Source organism: Anabrus simplex, chromosome 5 (genome assembly GCF_040414725.1).
Source record: "Anabrus simplex isolate iqAnaSimp1 chromosome 5, ASM4041472v1, whole genome shotgun sequence".
NCBI lineage: Eukaryota > Metazoa > Arthropoda > Insecta > Orthoptera > Tettigoniidae > Anabrus > Anabrus simplex.
In genome coordinates, this window is record NC_090269.1 from 314,356,087 (window position 1) to 314,371,992 (window position 15,906).

General features: G+C 37.5%; 1 protein-coding gene across 1 annotated transcript in view; it reads right to left on the minus strand.

Moving 5' to 3' along the window:
* Nucleotides 1-3,940: 3,940 nt before the first annotated feature.
* The window catches only part of Ak6 (adenylate kinase isoenzyme 6), a 53,769-nt gene continuing 41,803 nt past the window's right edge, over nt 3,941-15,906 (minus strand). The window contains exon 4 of the mRNA XM_067147540.1: nt 3,941-4,943. Within this exon, the coding sequence (XP_067003641.1) occupies nt 4,748-4,943 (196 nt within the window). The 3' untranslated portion in view covers nt 3,941-4,747. The remainder of the gene's footprint in view (nt 4,944-15,906) is intronic.

The following is a 15,906-nucleotide window of genomic DNA, read 5'->3' on the forward strand; positions in this document are numbered from 1 at the left end:
GATACAAGAGGGCTATTTGGCTATCTTCAAAAACAATTTGCGACAATCTGCGGAACAACTTGGTATACAGCGTACTTTCAAGTTCTACCAACATAACAACCCCAAGCACAAGTCGTAACTTGTCAGGGAGTGGCTGTTGTATAACTGCCCGAAGATTTCGGAGACTCCACCACAATCACTCGACCTGAACCCCATCGAGAATGTGTGGAGTTGAATGAAGGCAGCTCTGCAATTGCGGCCACCAAGTTCCCTCACAGAACTGAAGAGGAGACTGCTACAAGAAAGGGCGGCATTAAGCAGTGATTATATCAGGAAAGTTATCGCCAGTATGCCGAATCGACTGGAAGAGGACATAAAACATCAAGGTGGACCTAAGAAGTACCGAATGTATAACAGGGTTGTCAATTATGCGAGTTTAGCTTGCTTTTTGTACAGTGGCCAAATATTTTTGAGGCGGCACTGGAATAATTGTTTTTATTTAATGTACGACAGATGGCATACTAATGACTGTCAGAAGAGTCTGACTTACATCACAATGTTTGTAGAACCTTTGTTATTATGTGTTCCCACATGTTTCGTTGTAGTATATGTTATAATTATAGTGTAAGATTAACTACCCAAAAAAAGTGTGTCAAAAATCAGAGTGACCGAATATTTATGGGACTATCTGTACCTACCTCTATGTTGTCTCAGAATCAGACTGATATGAATTTCCATATTTGGATTCAACCAAAGAGAATGATGCATCGACAAGCATGGATATTGAGCACCTGAAGCAATATATGCTTAATAATAATAATAATACCCACACATTAAAAAAAAAATTTTGGGGTTCGAAATTGGGGTGCGGGTTTTATTTGTGTCAATGTTGGCATTATTTTTTTTCAAAACCAGCCTTCCTAAATTTAGGGTGCGGGATTATTCGGTGGCGGGTATTATTCGCGTAAATACCTATATTTACACAAATATTACCCGCACATTTTAAAAAAAATTTGAGGGTCGAAATTGGGATGCGGTTTTTTGCGTCAAAGTTGGCATTTTTTTTTCAAAATAAGCCTACCTAAAGTTAGGGTGCAGGGATTATTCGCGTAAATACGGTATAAGTCAGAAACAATTGTCACTAGTAATGTTATTCCTTACATTTTTCCTAAATAAACTACAGTTCTCAGAAAGGGAAGCATAAAATAATAATGTGTAATATTCCTATAAAGTTATTGGTTTTTGGACGTTATAATACCAGAATATTTTTCCTGAGAAACATATCCATAGACAAGGTGTCTTTCATCTAGGCACTTTTGAATGCCAATCATATTCAGTCTAACACCCATAAACAGAGGAAGCAAGCAAGTGGCCCATAATTTACACCAGGTTGTCTACTCTTTCCATTTTTTCTTTTTCCTCAGTAAGACACAGGTACCTGTTGGGTAATGAGGCTCCTTTACCAGTTAGACAAACTTGGTAAATTCTTCAGATTGAATCTATTGCTAAGGATCAACAACTCAAGTATGTAAATAAAAGGACACAAGCTTAAAAAAATACAAGTCAAAATATCTACTTAGGAAGATAATAAGGTCCAAAAATTTTAACATCTTAATACCCACTATGTGTATATTTAGTTTAACATCTACCACACATATTACTCAGCATTCAGAAATTTTGTTTAGATAGAGTAATTCATTGAGGCAAGGATATGACAGAAAAATCATTCAAGAGTATTTTAACATTAACAGCAGTAAGAGCTTTTTGGGTTATTAGGCCAAGTGTATGAACAGTGTTTCAAGCAATGGCATGATGTGGGCAAATACTGTGAACACACTTGCCCGAAGCCTAATAACGTAAATATTGCTGAGACTTTTTGATCTGCAGCTGTGAAAGCCTTAATGGCAGAACTGGGATGTGCGACAGAGACTTACATAAAGGGCAGGCTAAAGTTATACATCTCCATATAATGTTCATTTTCCTCAGTAAGACAGGGGTACCTGTTGGGTAATGAGGCTCCTTTACCAGTTAGACAAACTTGGTAAATTCTTCAGATTGAAGCTATTGCTTAGGATCAACAACTCAAGTATGTAAATAAAAGGACACAAGCTTAAAAAAAAAAAAAAAAAAAAAAGGTCAAACTACACTGCAATGGATAAGGGTATTAGAATGTGTAAAACTGAAAGGAACTCAACAGGTACAGAAATAACTGAAAGCTAGTAAATCAGAGCATAATCTTCATGTTCTTTGTAAGCACAATTTTCATTCAGGAAAAATGGGGAGGCAAAGGGCACTCTTCATTATTTTTAATCCAGGGAACACAGTTATTATTTATAGGCAAGAATAGGTTAGATTGCAAACGTATTTGAACAAGCTGCTAGAGTATTGCTTATTCTGAATACAAAGGTGTATATTTATACACTGAAACTCCATTTACATGTTTCTCACTTGTACATTTTTCACAATTGTACATTATGTACATTATACTGTACTAGTTTTACATGCATAATAATCCCATTATTACATTTTTCATTCATTCGGTTTCACATTTGTGTAGCATGTGTTTTATTCCCAGTGAGCTGTTTAATCTCATTTATATGTAAGTTATCTGGTTCAATGATTTTTGTGTCCTGAGTCAGTTGTTCATACTCATCAAAACTGGCAGACTTAACATGGACCTTGAGAAATGCATAATGACTTGATTTCTGAGGGGTGATCCCTGTCATGGAGGAAAATAGAGCAAGGGGAGACTAGCAGTACTACTTACATCAAATGTGGATGGATTAGATAAACTACGCCATCTAGTGATTAGGAAATTGCAGAATTCCTGGTGTTTTAAGGGGGTAAAGTTCTTTCCTCTGGACTATGAAGCCAACAAGAAGGCGTGGAGGACTGGTAACATATTTACAAAACAACTGGAAAATCTTAATGCCCTCGTATGTTGTGAACAATTGTATTGTCACTGGACAATTAATCAGCACATCCTCCATCCTTGCAGCTCAGCAAAAGAGTTGGTGTTCTTTCGTGCAAACTGCACGAGTCATCGTCAGCCTTTGGACTTGGGCATCATTGCTGCCACTAAAGCGAAGTATCGGAAGATGCTTGTTCAACATACTGTTGCTCAAATACACGCTGGGAAACACAATCATAAATTTGATCTTTCAAGAAATTTACAAAATTCAGACTTTTAGTTAGTGTACTTAAACCCTAATTAAAATGTGAAGACAGCTTTCTACAGTGCATACTGGATAAAAATTTATTAATCATAACTTTTGATGATCCTATAAAGTTCTGTACCCAATATTTTACATCTCCTTTGCAGGGTATGAAATGTATATACACTGTCTATGACCAGATGCAGCCAAAGACAGCATGAAAGTGCTTCTGCAAAGCTGGAATGAGGAAAGAAGGAACTGATGATGAAACTATCAAAGATTGTGGTGAATTGTTCGAGGAGCCAGATGATTGCGATTGGGCAAGAATTTCATATGGAATAGATTTTACTGATTTTGTTGACTGTAATGATGATGATGTCATGTGTTCCACCCTAAATGACCAGGAAATCATTATGGAAGCTTCTCCACCAGATGAAAGCATCGGTTCAGATGAATCTGGAATATCAGATGGTAAATCTGTGGACCCTATATGGCCTCCCACACTGGCAGAAGCATTTAATGCACTGCAAATAACCCAATATTACACCAGATCAAAAAAATGCTTGTGATGGCCAGATGGGTACACTGATTGCATATGAACGTTTAATCTATGAGATTTTTTTGGTAATATCTGAAGTCATCTTTTTTCAGTTTTGACTCGGTTAGTTTATAACTGTTAGGTTCTCAGTCTGTTGAAACTAGGATGTGCAATAGCCCAAATTAAGGGTTCTGTGCAGGATAGTTTCAACAGATCGAGAAACTAACAGTTATAAAATAATCTACGAGTGCAGTGCTGCTTCCAAAAAACTAACCAAAATTGAACATTTTTTTAAACCTCAGTAAATGCAGTTGTAATTAAACATAATAGTATTTGTATCAAAGTATGCATTACGTACAACTGTGTATGATTCATTTTCTATGTATAAAAAGTTAAAATTTAAAATTCATTACAGTAGTTTCATATTAATGCCTTTTTCATTTGTATGCTATTTTTATGGTTCTGCTTCAGAAATGTACAAATAAGGTCCTACTGTATTAAATTTAACTTTAAAAATATAATATTATTAACAGAATTACCAGCCTCATGAGTGTAAGGGTGAGATCACAAAGCCTACACACACTTTCATATCATTATAAGCTTGAACTCAAGAAATAATTTGGAGAATTCTAATGACAGGCAATGAATTTTCATTGAGCACTGTCCAAGTTCATTTGGATTTGTAGCTATAGAATGCAGATAACTGCTAAATGCATCAGGGTACATATTTATGGAGTGGGCAATAAATAATAAGCAACTACTATGTTAATAGAATTCTGGTGCCATGCAATTTTATAGAATGCTTTTCGAATGAGTATCTTCTAGTTCCTGGGTTAATAATTACACTCTGATTAAAAACTAGAAGAGGATGTTTGCATCCTCCAGGTCTGTGTATTTTTCTGCCATGTCCTTGCCTCCTCAGTAATACTCTCTTTCTTTCTGAATGCTTAATATGCACAAAATCAGTCATGTTCCACTCCTACTGCACCTTGAAAAGCAGTCAAATAGTTCTTAAGATTAATTACCACATGAGCTGTCAGTCATGTTATAAGGCAACAGATCAGTGGCCGAGTTATTAACACATCGAGCGGTTCTGCTTCCACTGTTCAATCCATGTAGCAATTTTGGTAATATTCTCTTCCATTTCACTCACAGTATTACTAGGTAACTCATGGACGATATCTGGCTCATAAGAACTGTGTGCTTCTTCCAGGATGGTTTGGAAAATTTCACACTGTACATTATCTTCCAGCTTCTTTCCATTATATCCCCTGGAAAATAGAGAAGGCAATGAAAAATAAAATGAAATAAAATAAAAATCATTACAGCTTTGTGAAATTCACAACTGCACATCATACAAATGAAGAGTGGATGTGGTGGTTGTTTTAGGAAGAAGTACAACTAGGTAACCATCCTCAAACCCAAGATGATTAGGACCTAATACTTTCAAAATTTAACAAAACTTTATATGTATTCTAAGGGCACCTGGACATGAAATCTGCATGGTTTGAAGGCCATTCAGTAGGATCATATCTAAGAAACTACTGTTCCAAGATTACCGAACACTGCTCACCTTTTAAAATTAACTAGGGCAAAATACAAGCATAATATGAACTATCTCCCTTCGTTATTAAAAGAGATGTAAATAGCTAAAAATCACATTTAACAATTTGAATTTCTGCCAACATTTTTGGTACAATTTTCGTGGAGGATATTCATTAGTAAGTCATAAATCATTTGTGCAAGTTAATACCACTAGTACCTATAGTAACGACTTACAAGTGTATAAAAAAAGTATTTTATGCTATTATCCCTCTGTCGGTCGCAACTGATACTGACAGACACAGGATTAAGGCCGCTATTAGCCGTGGGTGACTAGTGGCGCAACTAGTCGCCGGATGTACCTCCCCGTGCATACGGAAACGTCACTCAAGTTCGTGTTCTCACACCAGCTTGATGCAATGCGGACGATGGAATGCAATTGAATCAGCGATCCACCTAACCTTTCTTCACTACCTTGTTTGGTCTCGTGCTGTGGCACTTACTGGCATAGTTTATTTATTGAACATGGAGACATCAAATAAACTACAACAGCAAATGAAGGAGATGGCAAAATAATTTGAAAGTCAAATAAATAATGAAGACCATTTTTGACTTAGATTGAAAACCGGTCACTTGGGATTCCAGAACTGAAGCTTAGGCCTACACTGACAAAATAAAAACACGGAATTCTTGGAACAGCATTTTAAAGAACTTTAGGTGAGTATTAAATTTTTTTTGCTAGTGGCTTTACGTCGCACCGACACAGATAGGTCTTATGGGGACGAGGGGATAGGAAAGGGTCAAGAGTCGGAAGGAAGCGGCCATGGTCTTTATTAAGGTACAGTCCCAGAATTTGCCTGGTGTGAAAATGGGAAACCACGGAAAACCATCTTCAGGGCTGCCGACTGTGGGATTCGAACCCACTATCTCCCGGATGCAAGCTCACAGCTGCGCGCTCCTAACCGCACAGCCAACTCGCCCGGTGTGTGAGTATTATAAAACGTTTACTACTCTTATATGGAAATACAGTATGTAAAGCCCATATAAATTCTATAATCGTTTACATTTACAAGTAGCATTGATCCATTATATGGCTCTATTAGTGAATTACAGCTCAACTGGGAAACACTTGTTTAGTCCTATGTCATTTTCCGTTATTTCTTCTTTCATGTGGCCAAGCAGTTCGCAAAATGACGACTTTGACATGCGCAGGTAATTGAAAAATTTACTATCATTCTCATTTAGATCGTCAAACAATGTATAATATAATCCTCTAGTCAGCCGAAAAACAAATATAGGATGTTTCTGCACTTTACTAACCCTTAGGTTTTTCCATTTTAATAGAAGAGCAAGAAGAAGTTCTTTGTAGGACGCTATTCCCTCAACTGACTATTCCCTGGTATGAACCGAGCAAGTATTCACAAGTTGCGCCACTGATCGCCCGGTACTTAAATCCACTGGCAACTAGTGGCGCAACTAGTCGCCCACGGCTAATAGCGGCCTAAGTCATCGGTTGCTACCGCTCCAGTGTGCGGACCTAAAATTCTCATCTTTTCACCAGCCTCACTCCTAGCTATGTTCGTCACTCACGTGACTGATAGTCTGTGTCCACTTGCTCTATAAGCCAGAAGTGTTTCATCTGATCTGGTAGATCATTGCGACTGCTCCCGTTACGATTTATGTTTCATAGAGAGGCACTTTGCAAATACTTACGTCCCAATTTCTGTTTATTTTAGATTCACCATCCATTATGGGCAGTAGACAGAGCAGAAGATATGGAGGATGTTTAAGGACCGTCAAGCTGGAAAGTGAAAGAATCTAGATTTTGAAAAAAAAGTGGAGATGACTTGTTTTCAAACTCGTCGATCCAATTAAATAACATCCCAAAAACACACAAAGACCTAATTGTATTGAGATTCACTCATACAGTTACAACAGTCCTTGGAATGTACGATAGTGTGTCAAAATGAGATAACATATGGGTTATTTTAGTTTTAATCAGCTGTCCGATAGCTACAGTACTGCCATTTAAATCCTTCTGGTAGGCACATTACACAGATCATCCTGGAATTCTGTAGCTACTGAGTTCCCAGAGTTGCTCAACAAACCCACCTCTCATCTAGGTACACAGTTATAAATTCACTTGCTTGCTATTGTTACACAACAGGAGAGTTCAATCTTCGTACGGCAGTAACAGATGTTGCTAATTACTTTTGTGCTTGGATTATTGTAGTACTGGGAGGAAAGTAATCATCGGGGTGTAAAAAGGCAATCATATGGGAGAGATTTATCGTTAATGAATGGATAGTTAAACTGAGAGGAATTGATTACCTAGCAATCAATGGCTGTTTGACAAAAGAGGCTACACATCTTCAGAGTGGAAAAATGCTATGAAGATCAAAGGAAATGTAATACCTGTACAAGATCTACCACGCAGAGACACTGCAATGAGTATGAAATCTTTATGCATGTTCTGGGATCTTGTCATCACGGAGAACTTAGGCCAGGGACACTTCCTTCCTACTCCTAGCCCTTTCCTAACCCAGTCGCCATAAGACCTATCTGTGTCGGAGTGGTAAAAAAAAGAAAGAAGGGAACGTCCGTCATCACTCAGTCAGGAAGATGATAGCAAATGGAGGTATATGAGGAAGTTCATTGTCTTGCTACAGGATATTCTGTATGTCAAATGGACGTTACTGTAGTTGACAGAAAGAAAGAAAGAAAGAAAGAAAGAAAGAAAGATAGGATGTGCTGTTGTAACTGATCCAACAGGTTTGAGGACAATGCTGAACAGCCAAACAGAATTAATTTAGAGCAGAAAAGTATATAAGAGCCTACAGTTCCCTACCCAGAGGAAAAATACAGTTAATGGGAACATCAAAGTTATAGGATTAATGATAAGTGCCAGAAGAACTAATTCAAAATTTTTAGTGGATACTTCTAAACTGTACAAAATTAACCTAAATTTAACATCAGATATAGTTATTACTATGTAGAAACTACATACTACATAGAAACCACTACATGCGAAAGCACTTGTACCAGAATTAGCAAGGAATTACCATAATACATATAAAATTACATCCCCTAATTTATTTCTGAGCCTTGTGATTTTTGCTATTTCAATATGGCTCTTTCTAGCTAATTCACCAATGACTTGGAAGACATAATATTTTGTTGTCGATATACTTTGTCCTTGTGGCAGCCTCTTCATGGGGGAAGTTGAACTGTATATAATGCTGAATGTTTACTTTTATGTAATGTATTATACTTTGTCAACTGGCAACCTCTAGTGAGATGAAGGTGAAATACATTTTTCATTCTCTCTGGAATTTATGCCGTGACCAGAATATTTTATTGCTACAGACGGGATTATTGTTGTCACATGAAATAAAATTCATCATTAAAGGCCGTATTGTCAACCTAATACAAGTATTGGTTCTGTGAGGAAATTCCACCTTTAATTATAGTATTGTAATTATAGTATAATATAATTATAGAATTGTTAAGATGAAATTTCCCCAAAGAACCAATACTTGGATTATTATTGTTTCAGTAATCGCTGTATGGAGATCTCATTGTATATTTATTAGATACTGTAATAGGATCTCATCTCTAAACATAAGGTAACTTGATGTTTTCGGGGTGTACAGACCTGGAAAGGGTGGCTCTGACGCTCGCGCAGAATTATTTGATAACATGATGGCTATGGGAATGACAAAGAAAGGAATGTTATTGTGCCAGGTGATCTCAATTTACCAAATGTTAACTGGAAAGATATGAATGACAGAAAGCATGACCAACAAACAGCAAATAAGTTCATCTGGGAAGGATTGCTAAATCAAAAAGTGTTTAAACCAACTAGAGGTGAAACGTAAACATTCTATGTGATGGGTTTAAAGCAATAATTGTTGAGGAGCGTAAAAACAGGTATGTACCTTCAAAATTGGTAAGGAACGAGAAAGACCCACTATATTATAAAAGAGATATAAAGGGATTAAGGAAAAGGTGCAGGTTAGAAAGAAACAGAAATGGTTGTGGAAGAAAGAAGAGATTGAAGGAATTTAATAGGAAACTGAATTTAGTAAAAAAAAGTCAGCTAAGGATAATATGATGGCAAGTATAATTGGCAGTCATACGAATTTAAGGGAGTGGAAGAGTAGTATGTATAGGTACTTTCTGGCAAAAACAGGTTCTAGGAATGACATTCCAGGGATCATTAATGAACAAGCGGAGTGTATATGTGAAGACTTACAGAAGCAGAAATATTCAGTCAGTGGTATGTAAAGATAGTTGGATATATAGGTAATGTCCAGGTAGAGGAGGAGACTAATACTGGCGAAGTACTTCAATTTACCTATGAAAATACATTCACAAAGGATACAAAAGTTCAAAGCTAGAAAAGCAGCCAGGATTGATAAGATTTCTGGAGATATCTTAAAGGCAATGGGTTGGAATATCTATGAAGCGGTCATCAGCCAATGGAACAACTGCGGTATGTGGACTAAAATGTGATGTAAATTACTTTGCAAGGGTGTTGGCAGCGATAGTGTTCACAGTGCTATTAGTAATTGAAGGAGTGGAAAGCAATCCTTGACCACTGAGCTGGGAGGATATTGAAAAAATTAAAAAGTTAATAAAGGTCAGTCAAGCAGACACAATGAAGGAGCTAATCATGGAGCAGAGTAAGGACATTCAGGACTTGAAAGACAGCCTGAGAGGTGGCATGGCAGGTATAAAAGAATCCCTGGATAAATATCAGGATGAAGTGGAAATTGCGAAGGAACATCGCTTGATGTTAGAGCAGAGCACATGGGAGTTGGAGATACACTCGCACAACGTAGCAGATGCCTGTTCATATATGGAATTAAAGATAATAGCAGCAAGGCAAATTGGAAAATAATCTTTTGTGTTGGAAATGCTTACAGTAGAAGTGAAAGTAAATGGCACAGAATTTTATGTGGATGACGTGCAGAGAATCAAAAGGACCCAAGGAAATAAGCCGGTTAAGGTGCAATTGGTACCCAGGATGAAAGCCTATCAAATTCTCCAGAATGCCAAGAATTTAAAAGAGACGGAAGTTTGGATCCAGAGACATGGGAGTTGAAGAAAGAAAGGAGATAAGAGTTTTTTGATTCTACCTCGGAAGTAGTGTACAGATAAGAAAAGTGTTCCACTGATCAATACTTATTTATTGTAAATGGATTTACATTAGTACCGGTTTCGGCCTTTCATGGCCATCATCAGCTAATATATAATTATATTACAGCCATTAGACAAAATCACAAAGATGTTGTTATGTTAGAACATCCGGATGTCTATGGGTATGGAAATGAAATATATTGCAATAGTGTGAAATTAAAATAACTATGATCAAAGGTGGTGGTAAAGGTTACATTAAACTAGAACCTATTGAGTGTATATTAGACATGAGTACATTAAACATATTAAAATACATAGGCCACAGTATAAAACACTTAAAAGGTTAAACACACTAAAATATGGTATATATATGTTAAAAAGCTTATTAAAATTTGAGTTCATGTTGCGTGGATTTCATTTTTCAATCTTCCTTGTGGTTCCTGTGCTTCTGTATCATGCTGATTTAGTTATATGAGGCAATCTTCGAGATTGTTCTATGGCTGATATAGAGTCATATTGATACGTGGTAAGAAACCTTGTCATGAACATTTTTTTTGTACTATGTAATCCAACTGTTGATGTACTTCAGAAAGTTTTTTATGATAAACTGCAAGACTTGAGTTTAAATTTTAATTAGAAGCTGTTGGTGGCGACACCTCTCTCGTCTATGTTCGTGTTGTGGTAAGATAAGCTAATATGCGTATGAAGGAATGCTCGGTGTATGTATGGAAGTGAAAGAGTACTTACTATTGTTGTTGTGGAACACTTTTCTTATCTATACATTGAATCCAATCAATACGGAAAATGAAATTTATAAATAATAATAATACAGAAGCCAACCACGCAAAACGTAATGCATTCAAATACCAAAACCTGAAAATTAAACTAATGAACGCAACCAAAAGCATTGCTTTTTTGAAAGAATGCCTTTTCAAACAACTTAACACCAAAATTTCTCCAGAAACCCCAATTACCATAAGCAAAAGCCTACCTTAAAATTCACAAAGATAATGTACCCATGAGACCGATTATAAAATATAGAGCCAGTCCAACCTATAAACTATCTCAATTCATTCAAAAATTTTTGAAAAAGCATTATTCATTTTTAGCAAACAAAACAATACAAAACTCAATAGATTTTTGTAACAGAACCAAAGAACTAAAGATCGAACAACACCATACCCTTGCTTCATTTGACATAACAAACATGTACCCAAACATTCCTATTAAACAAACAATCAAAATAATAGAATCTAATTTAAAAAACCACAGCAACTTGAGCACTTTAGAAATAGATGAATTCATGAATCTACTTGAATTTGCCATAAACAATAACTACTTCAGATTTCATGATACCACATATCAGCAGCAAGGCCTACCTAATTCTAATATGTTTAATGTGCTCATGTCTACTATACAATATTTCATTTCCATACCCATTAGACATCCGGATGCTCTAACATAACAACATCTTTGTGATTTTGTCTAATGGCTGTAATATAATTATATATTAGCTGATGATGGGCATGAAAGGCCAAAACCGTTACTAATGTAAATCCATTTACAATAAATAAGTATTGATCGGTGGAACACTTTTCTTATCTATACATTGAATCCAATCAATATGGAAAATCAAATTTATAAATAATATCTACCTCGGGAGAGCGAGAAGAGAGAGCCTTACAGCGTTCATAAGGGGCAGGAGACTTTTCATCATAGGCGATGGTTGGAGAAAGAACTACTCGTCATCTCAGCTGGAAGCCTTAGTGCGAGAAGGAAGAGCAGCACCAGCACAACATGGAAGAAAGAATGACGACGTGCAAGAAACAGGGGCGGAGGACGTGTCAATGAGTTTGCTGACAGCTACCGAAAATGAGGGCGTTGTCACCAGTGCTGAGCGGCGACCTGTGAGTAAATGCTTAACACTTGATGTTGAATCAGGGGCTAGCAGCTGTAGTACACCGATAGCTGTAAGAAAGCAGTAGCAAAATAGAAACAGAAACAAGGACGGAACTTGAAAGACACATGGGCTAAGAAAGGGGATCTCGTAGATGGAACAGGAAATAAACGGGAAGGAAAGATGCTAGGGATTTATAACTCTCCTCATAGAAGTATAGTCCAAATTGATAAAACAATAAACACACAAAGTAAAATGGGAAATGTGACTGATAACAGAAAAGCGAAATAACTAGTATGGAGAATTGGCGTAGTTAACATACACTGTCTGACAAAAAAAGTTAGGCACCCAGAAGGAGTGGTCCAATATTATCCCATTTCAGTATACATGCATACCATTGATGTGTGAGTAAATGATTGTTAGATTTACAAGGATCTGTAATGTGTAGAACACCCACCAGAGTGCATTCCTGATGGTACCGTCCTGTTGTTGATAAGTTGTTACCAATCGATTTCTGTGAGTCAGATAGTTAAGCAAGATGTGCAGAGAGGACTACGCATAGTACGAAGCACCCGCGATGCCTCGCAGACACATTAGACAACCTACCCATCAATTGACAGCATTTGACAGAGGCTGCATTGTGGGACTGCACAAGGCTGGTTGGTTGCATCGTGCAAATGCCAGGCATGTGGGCCATTCAGATGTCACAGTGGCCCAATGTTAGACCCGATGGGTACATGAGGGCACCCATTCACATCGTGCAGGTTTGGGTCGACCAAGAAACACCACCCTGAGGGAGGACCGTTATATGGTATGCCAAGCATTACGGGATGCCATAACTTAGGCATCTGCCATCCGCGAACATGTACTGGAGTCTCTACAACTTGCATCTGGTGGATTGGGGTCCTACTGCCCCAAGTGTCAGTTGCCATTGACAGCAGAACACCAATGCCTGCGTTTGGAGTGGTGCCTTGCCCAGGAGGCATGGACAGAGGGCGACTGGTATCACATCATGTTGAGTGATGAGTCCCGCTTCTCCATAACCGCTGATGACCATCGAGTGCGGGTTTGGCGGAGTTGAGGGCAGATCCTGCCCATATTGTGGAAAGACACATAGGTGTAATCCCTGGCATCATAGTGTGGGAAGCCATAGGATATGCATTTGGGTCACCTCTAATAGTGCTTCGGAAGACTGATGGTACCGCGATACGTTACAGACATTCTGCGTCCGCACGTCCTACCTCATATGGCACAGCACCCTGGGACAGAGTTCCAACAAGATAATGCACATCCACACACAGTACGTGTGTCTCTGGACTGCCTAGAAAATGTTGAGGTCCTCCTGTGGCTAGCAAGATCCCCAGACCTCTCATCATTGAACACATGTGGGATGACATTGGAAGGGGACTCCGTCCCAGTACCAACCTGCAAGATTTGGAGGGACAGCTGCAATAACTGTGGATGAACTTGCCTCGGGAGAGGATCCAAAGGCTGTTTGACATCATTCCGAACCGCATAAGGGCATGCATTGCGGTCGGAGGGGGGTGCGACACCTTACTGACCTCCACAGACAAGAAATGTGTTCCACCTATCAATACTTATTTATTGTAAATGAATTTACATTAGTACCAGTTTCGGCCTTCCATGGCCACCATCAGCTAGTACATAATTATATTACACCCATTAGACAATATTACAAAGATGTTATTGTGTTAGATCATCCGGATGTCTAATGGGGATGAAAATGAAATAAAATAAAATATATTATAGCAGTGTTTTGTCTATGTGGGGTTAAAATATCTGTGATCAAAGTGGTAACGAAGGCTACAGTAAACTAAAACCTATTGAGTGTACATTGGACATATTGAGTACATTAAAAATATTAAGATACACAAGGCACAATATAAAACACTTAATAAGTTAAACACACTAAAATATGGTATATATTTATTATATGTTAAAACGCTAATTAAAATTTGAGAGTTCGTGTTGCGTGGAGTTTCTTCTTCAATCTTCTTTATAGTTCTTGTGCTTCTGTATCTGTGTTAATTTAGTTGCATGAAGTGATCTTTGAGAATATTCTATGGCTGATATATGTCATATTGATTCGTAGTGAAAATCCTTGTCGTGAAATTTTTGAGTAATTCAACCGTTGATGTACTCCAGTAAGTTTTATGACAGACTGCAAGACTTGAGTTTAAATTTTGATTAAGAGCTGCTGGTGGCGCACCTCTCTCGCCTGTATTTGTGTTGTAGTTATTATTATTGTTGTTGTGGAGGTCGTGTAGCGATATGTTTGGAAGCTTGTGTCGCCACCAACAGCTCTTAATCAAAATTTAAGCTCAACTCTTGCAGTCTGTCATAAAACTTACTGGAGTACATCAACGGTTGAATCACTCAAAAATTTCACGACAAGGGTTTTCACCATGAATCAATATGACACATATCAGCCATAGAATATTCTCGAAGATCACTTCATGCAACTAAATTAACACAGATACAGAAGCACAAGAACTATAAAGAAGATTGAAGAAGAAACTCCATGCAACGCGAACTCTCAAATTTCAATCAGCGTTTTAACATATAATAAATATATACCATATTTTAGTGTGTTTAACTTATTAAGTGTTTTATATTGTGCCTTGTGTAATTTAATATGTTTAATGTACTCAATATGTCCAATGTACACCCAATAGGTTTTAGTTTACTGTAGCCTTCATTACCACTTTGATCACAGATATTTTAACCCCACGTAGACAAAACACTGCTACAATATATTTTATTTATTTCATTTTCATTCCCATTAGGCACCTGGATGATCTAACACAATAACATCTTTGTAAAATTGTCTAATGGGTGTAATATAATTATGTACTAGCTGATGATGGCCATGGAAGGCCGAAACCGGTACTAATGTAAATTCATTTACAATAAATAAGTATTGATAGGTGGAACACATTTCTTGTCTGTACAGTGAATCCAATCAATACGGAAAATGAAACTTATAAATATTTGCCTTTTTAGAAACATGGATACCCAAAGGGAGGGTCTTATCATGGAAAGGGTATGTTATGAGAAGGGTAATGAAAAGAAAGAGAAGGGCATGAGGGAGAACTCCTGAAGGAATATTACTTCCAATAAAGGAGGAGGGACCGGGCAAGTTGGCCGTGCGGTTACGGGCATGCAGCTGTGAGCATGTATCTGGGAGAGTGGGTTTGAATCCCACTGTCAGCAGCCCTGAAGATGGTTTTCCATGGTTTCCCATTTTCACACCAGGCAAACCAGGAAAGAGGGTGATCCTCATGTTCTTGAACAGTACTGTAAACTAAGAAAGGAATACAAAGTGTTATTATTAGAACAAAAGACGATCACTCGGTTGCTGTGGAGTGCCAAACAGATTTGTAATGTTATGCAGAATCGAGTGCTTGTATGTGATTCCACGTTAATCTAGACACTGCTTGTGCATGACACTACGCGAAAGTCAAGCCAAACATTAATATAATTGATGCAATTTTGCTGACAATAATGAAGATTATTAAATAAACAGTATTTATGTTTTAATTTGGAGCGCCCACGGTTCAAATATGTATTAATATTATCTAACTAGCATATATCTAAGTTAAATTAGCTGGGCGGTCTGTAAAAATTGCAGG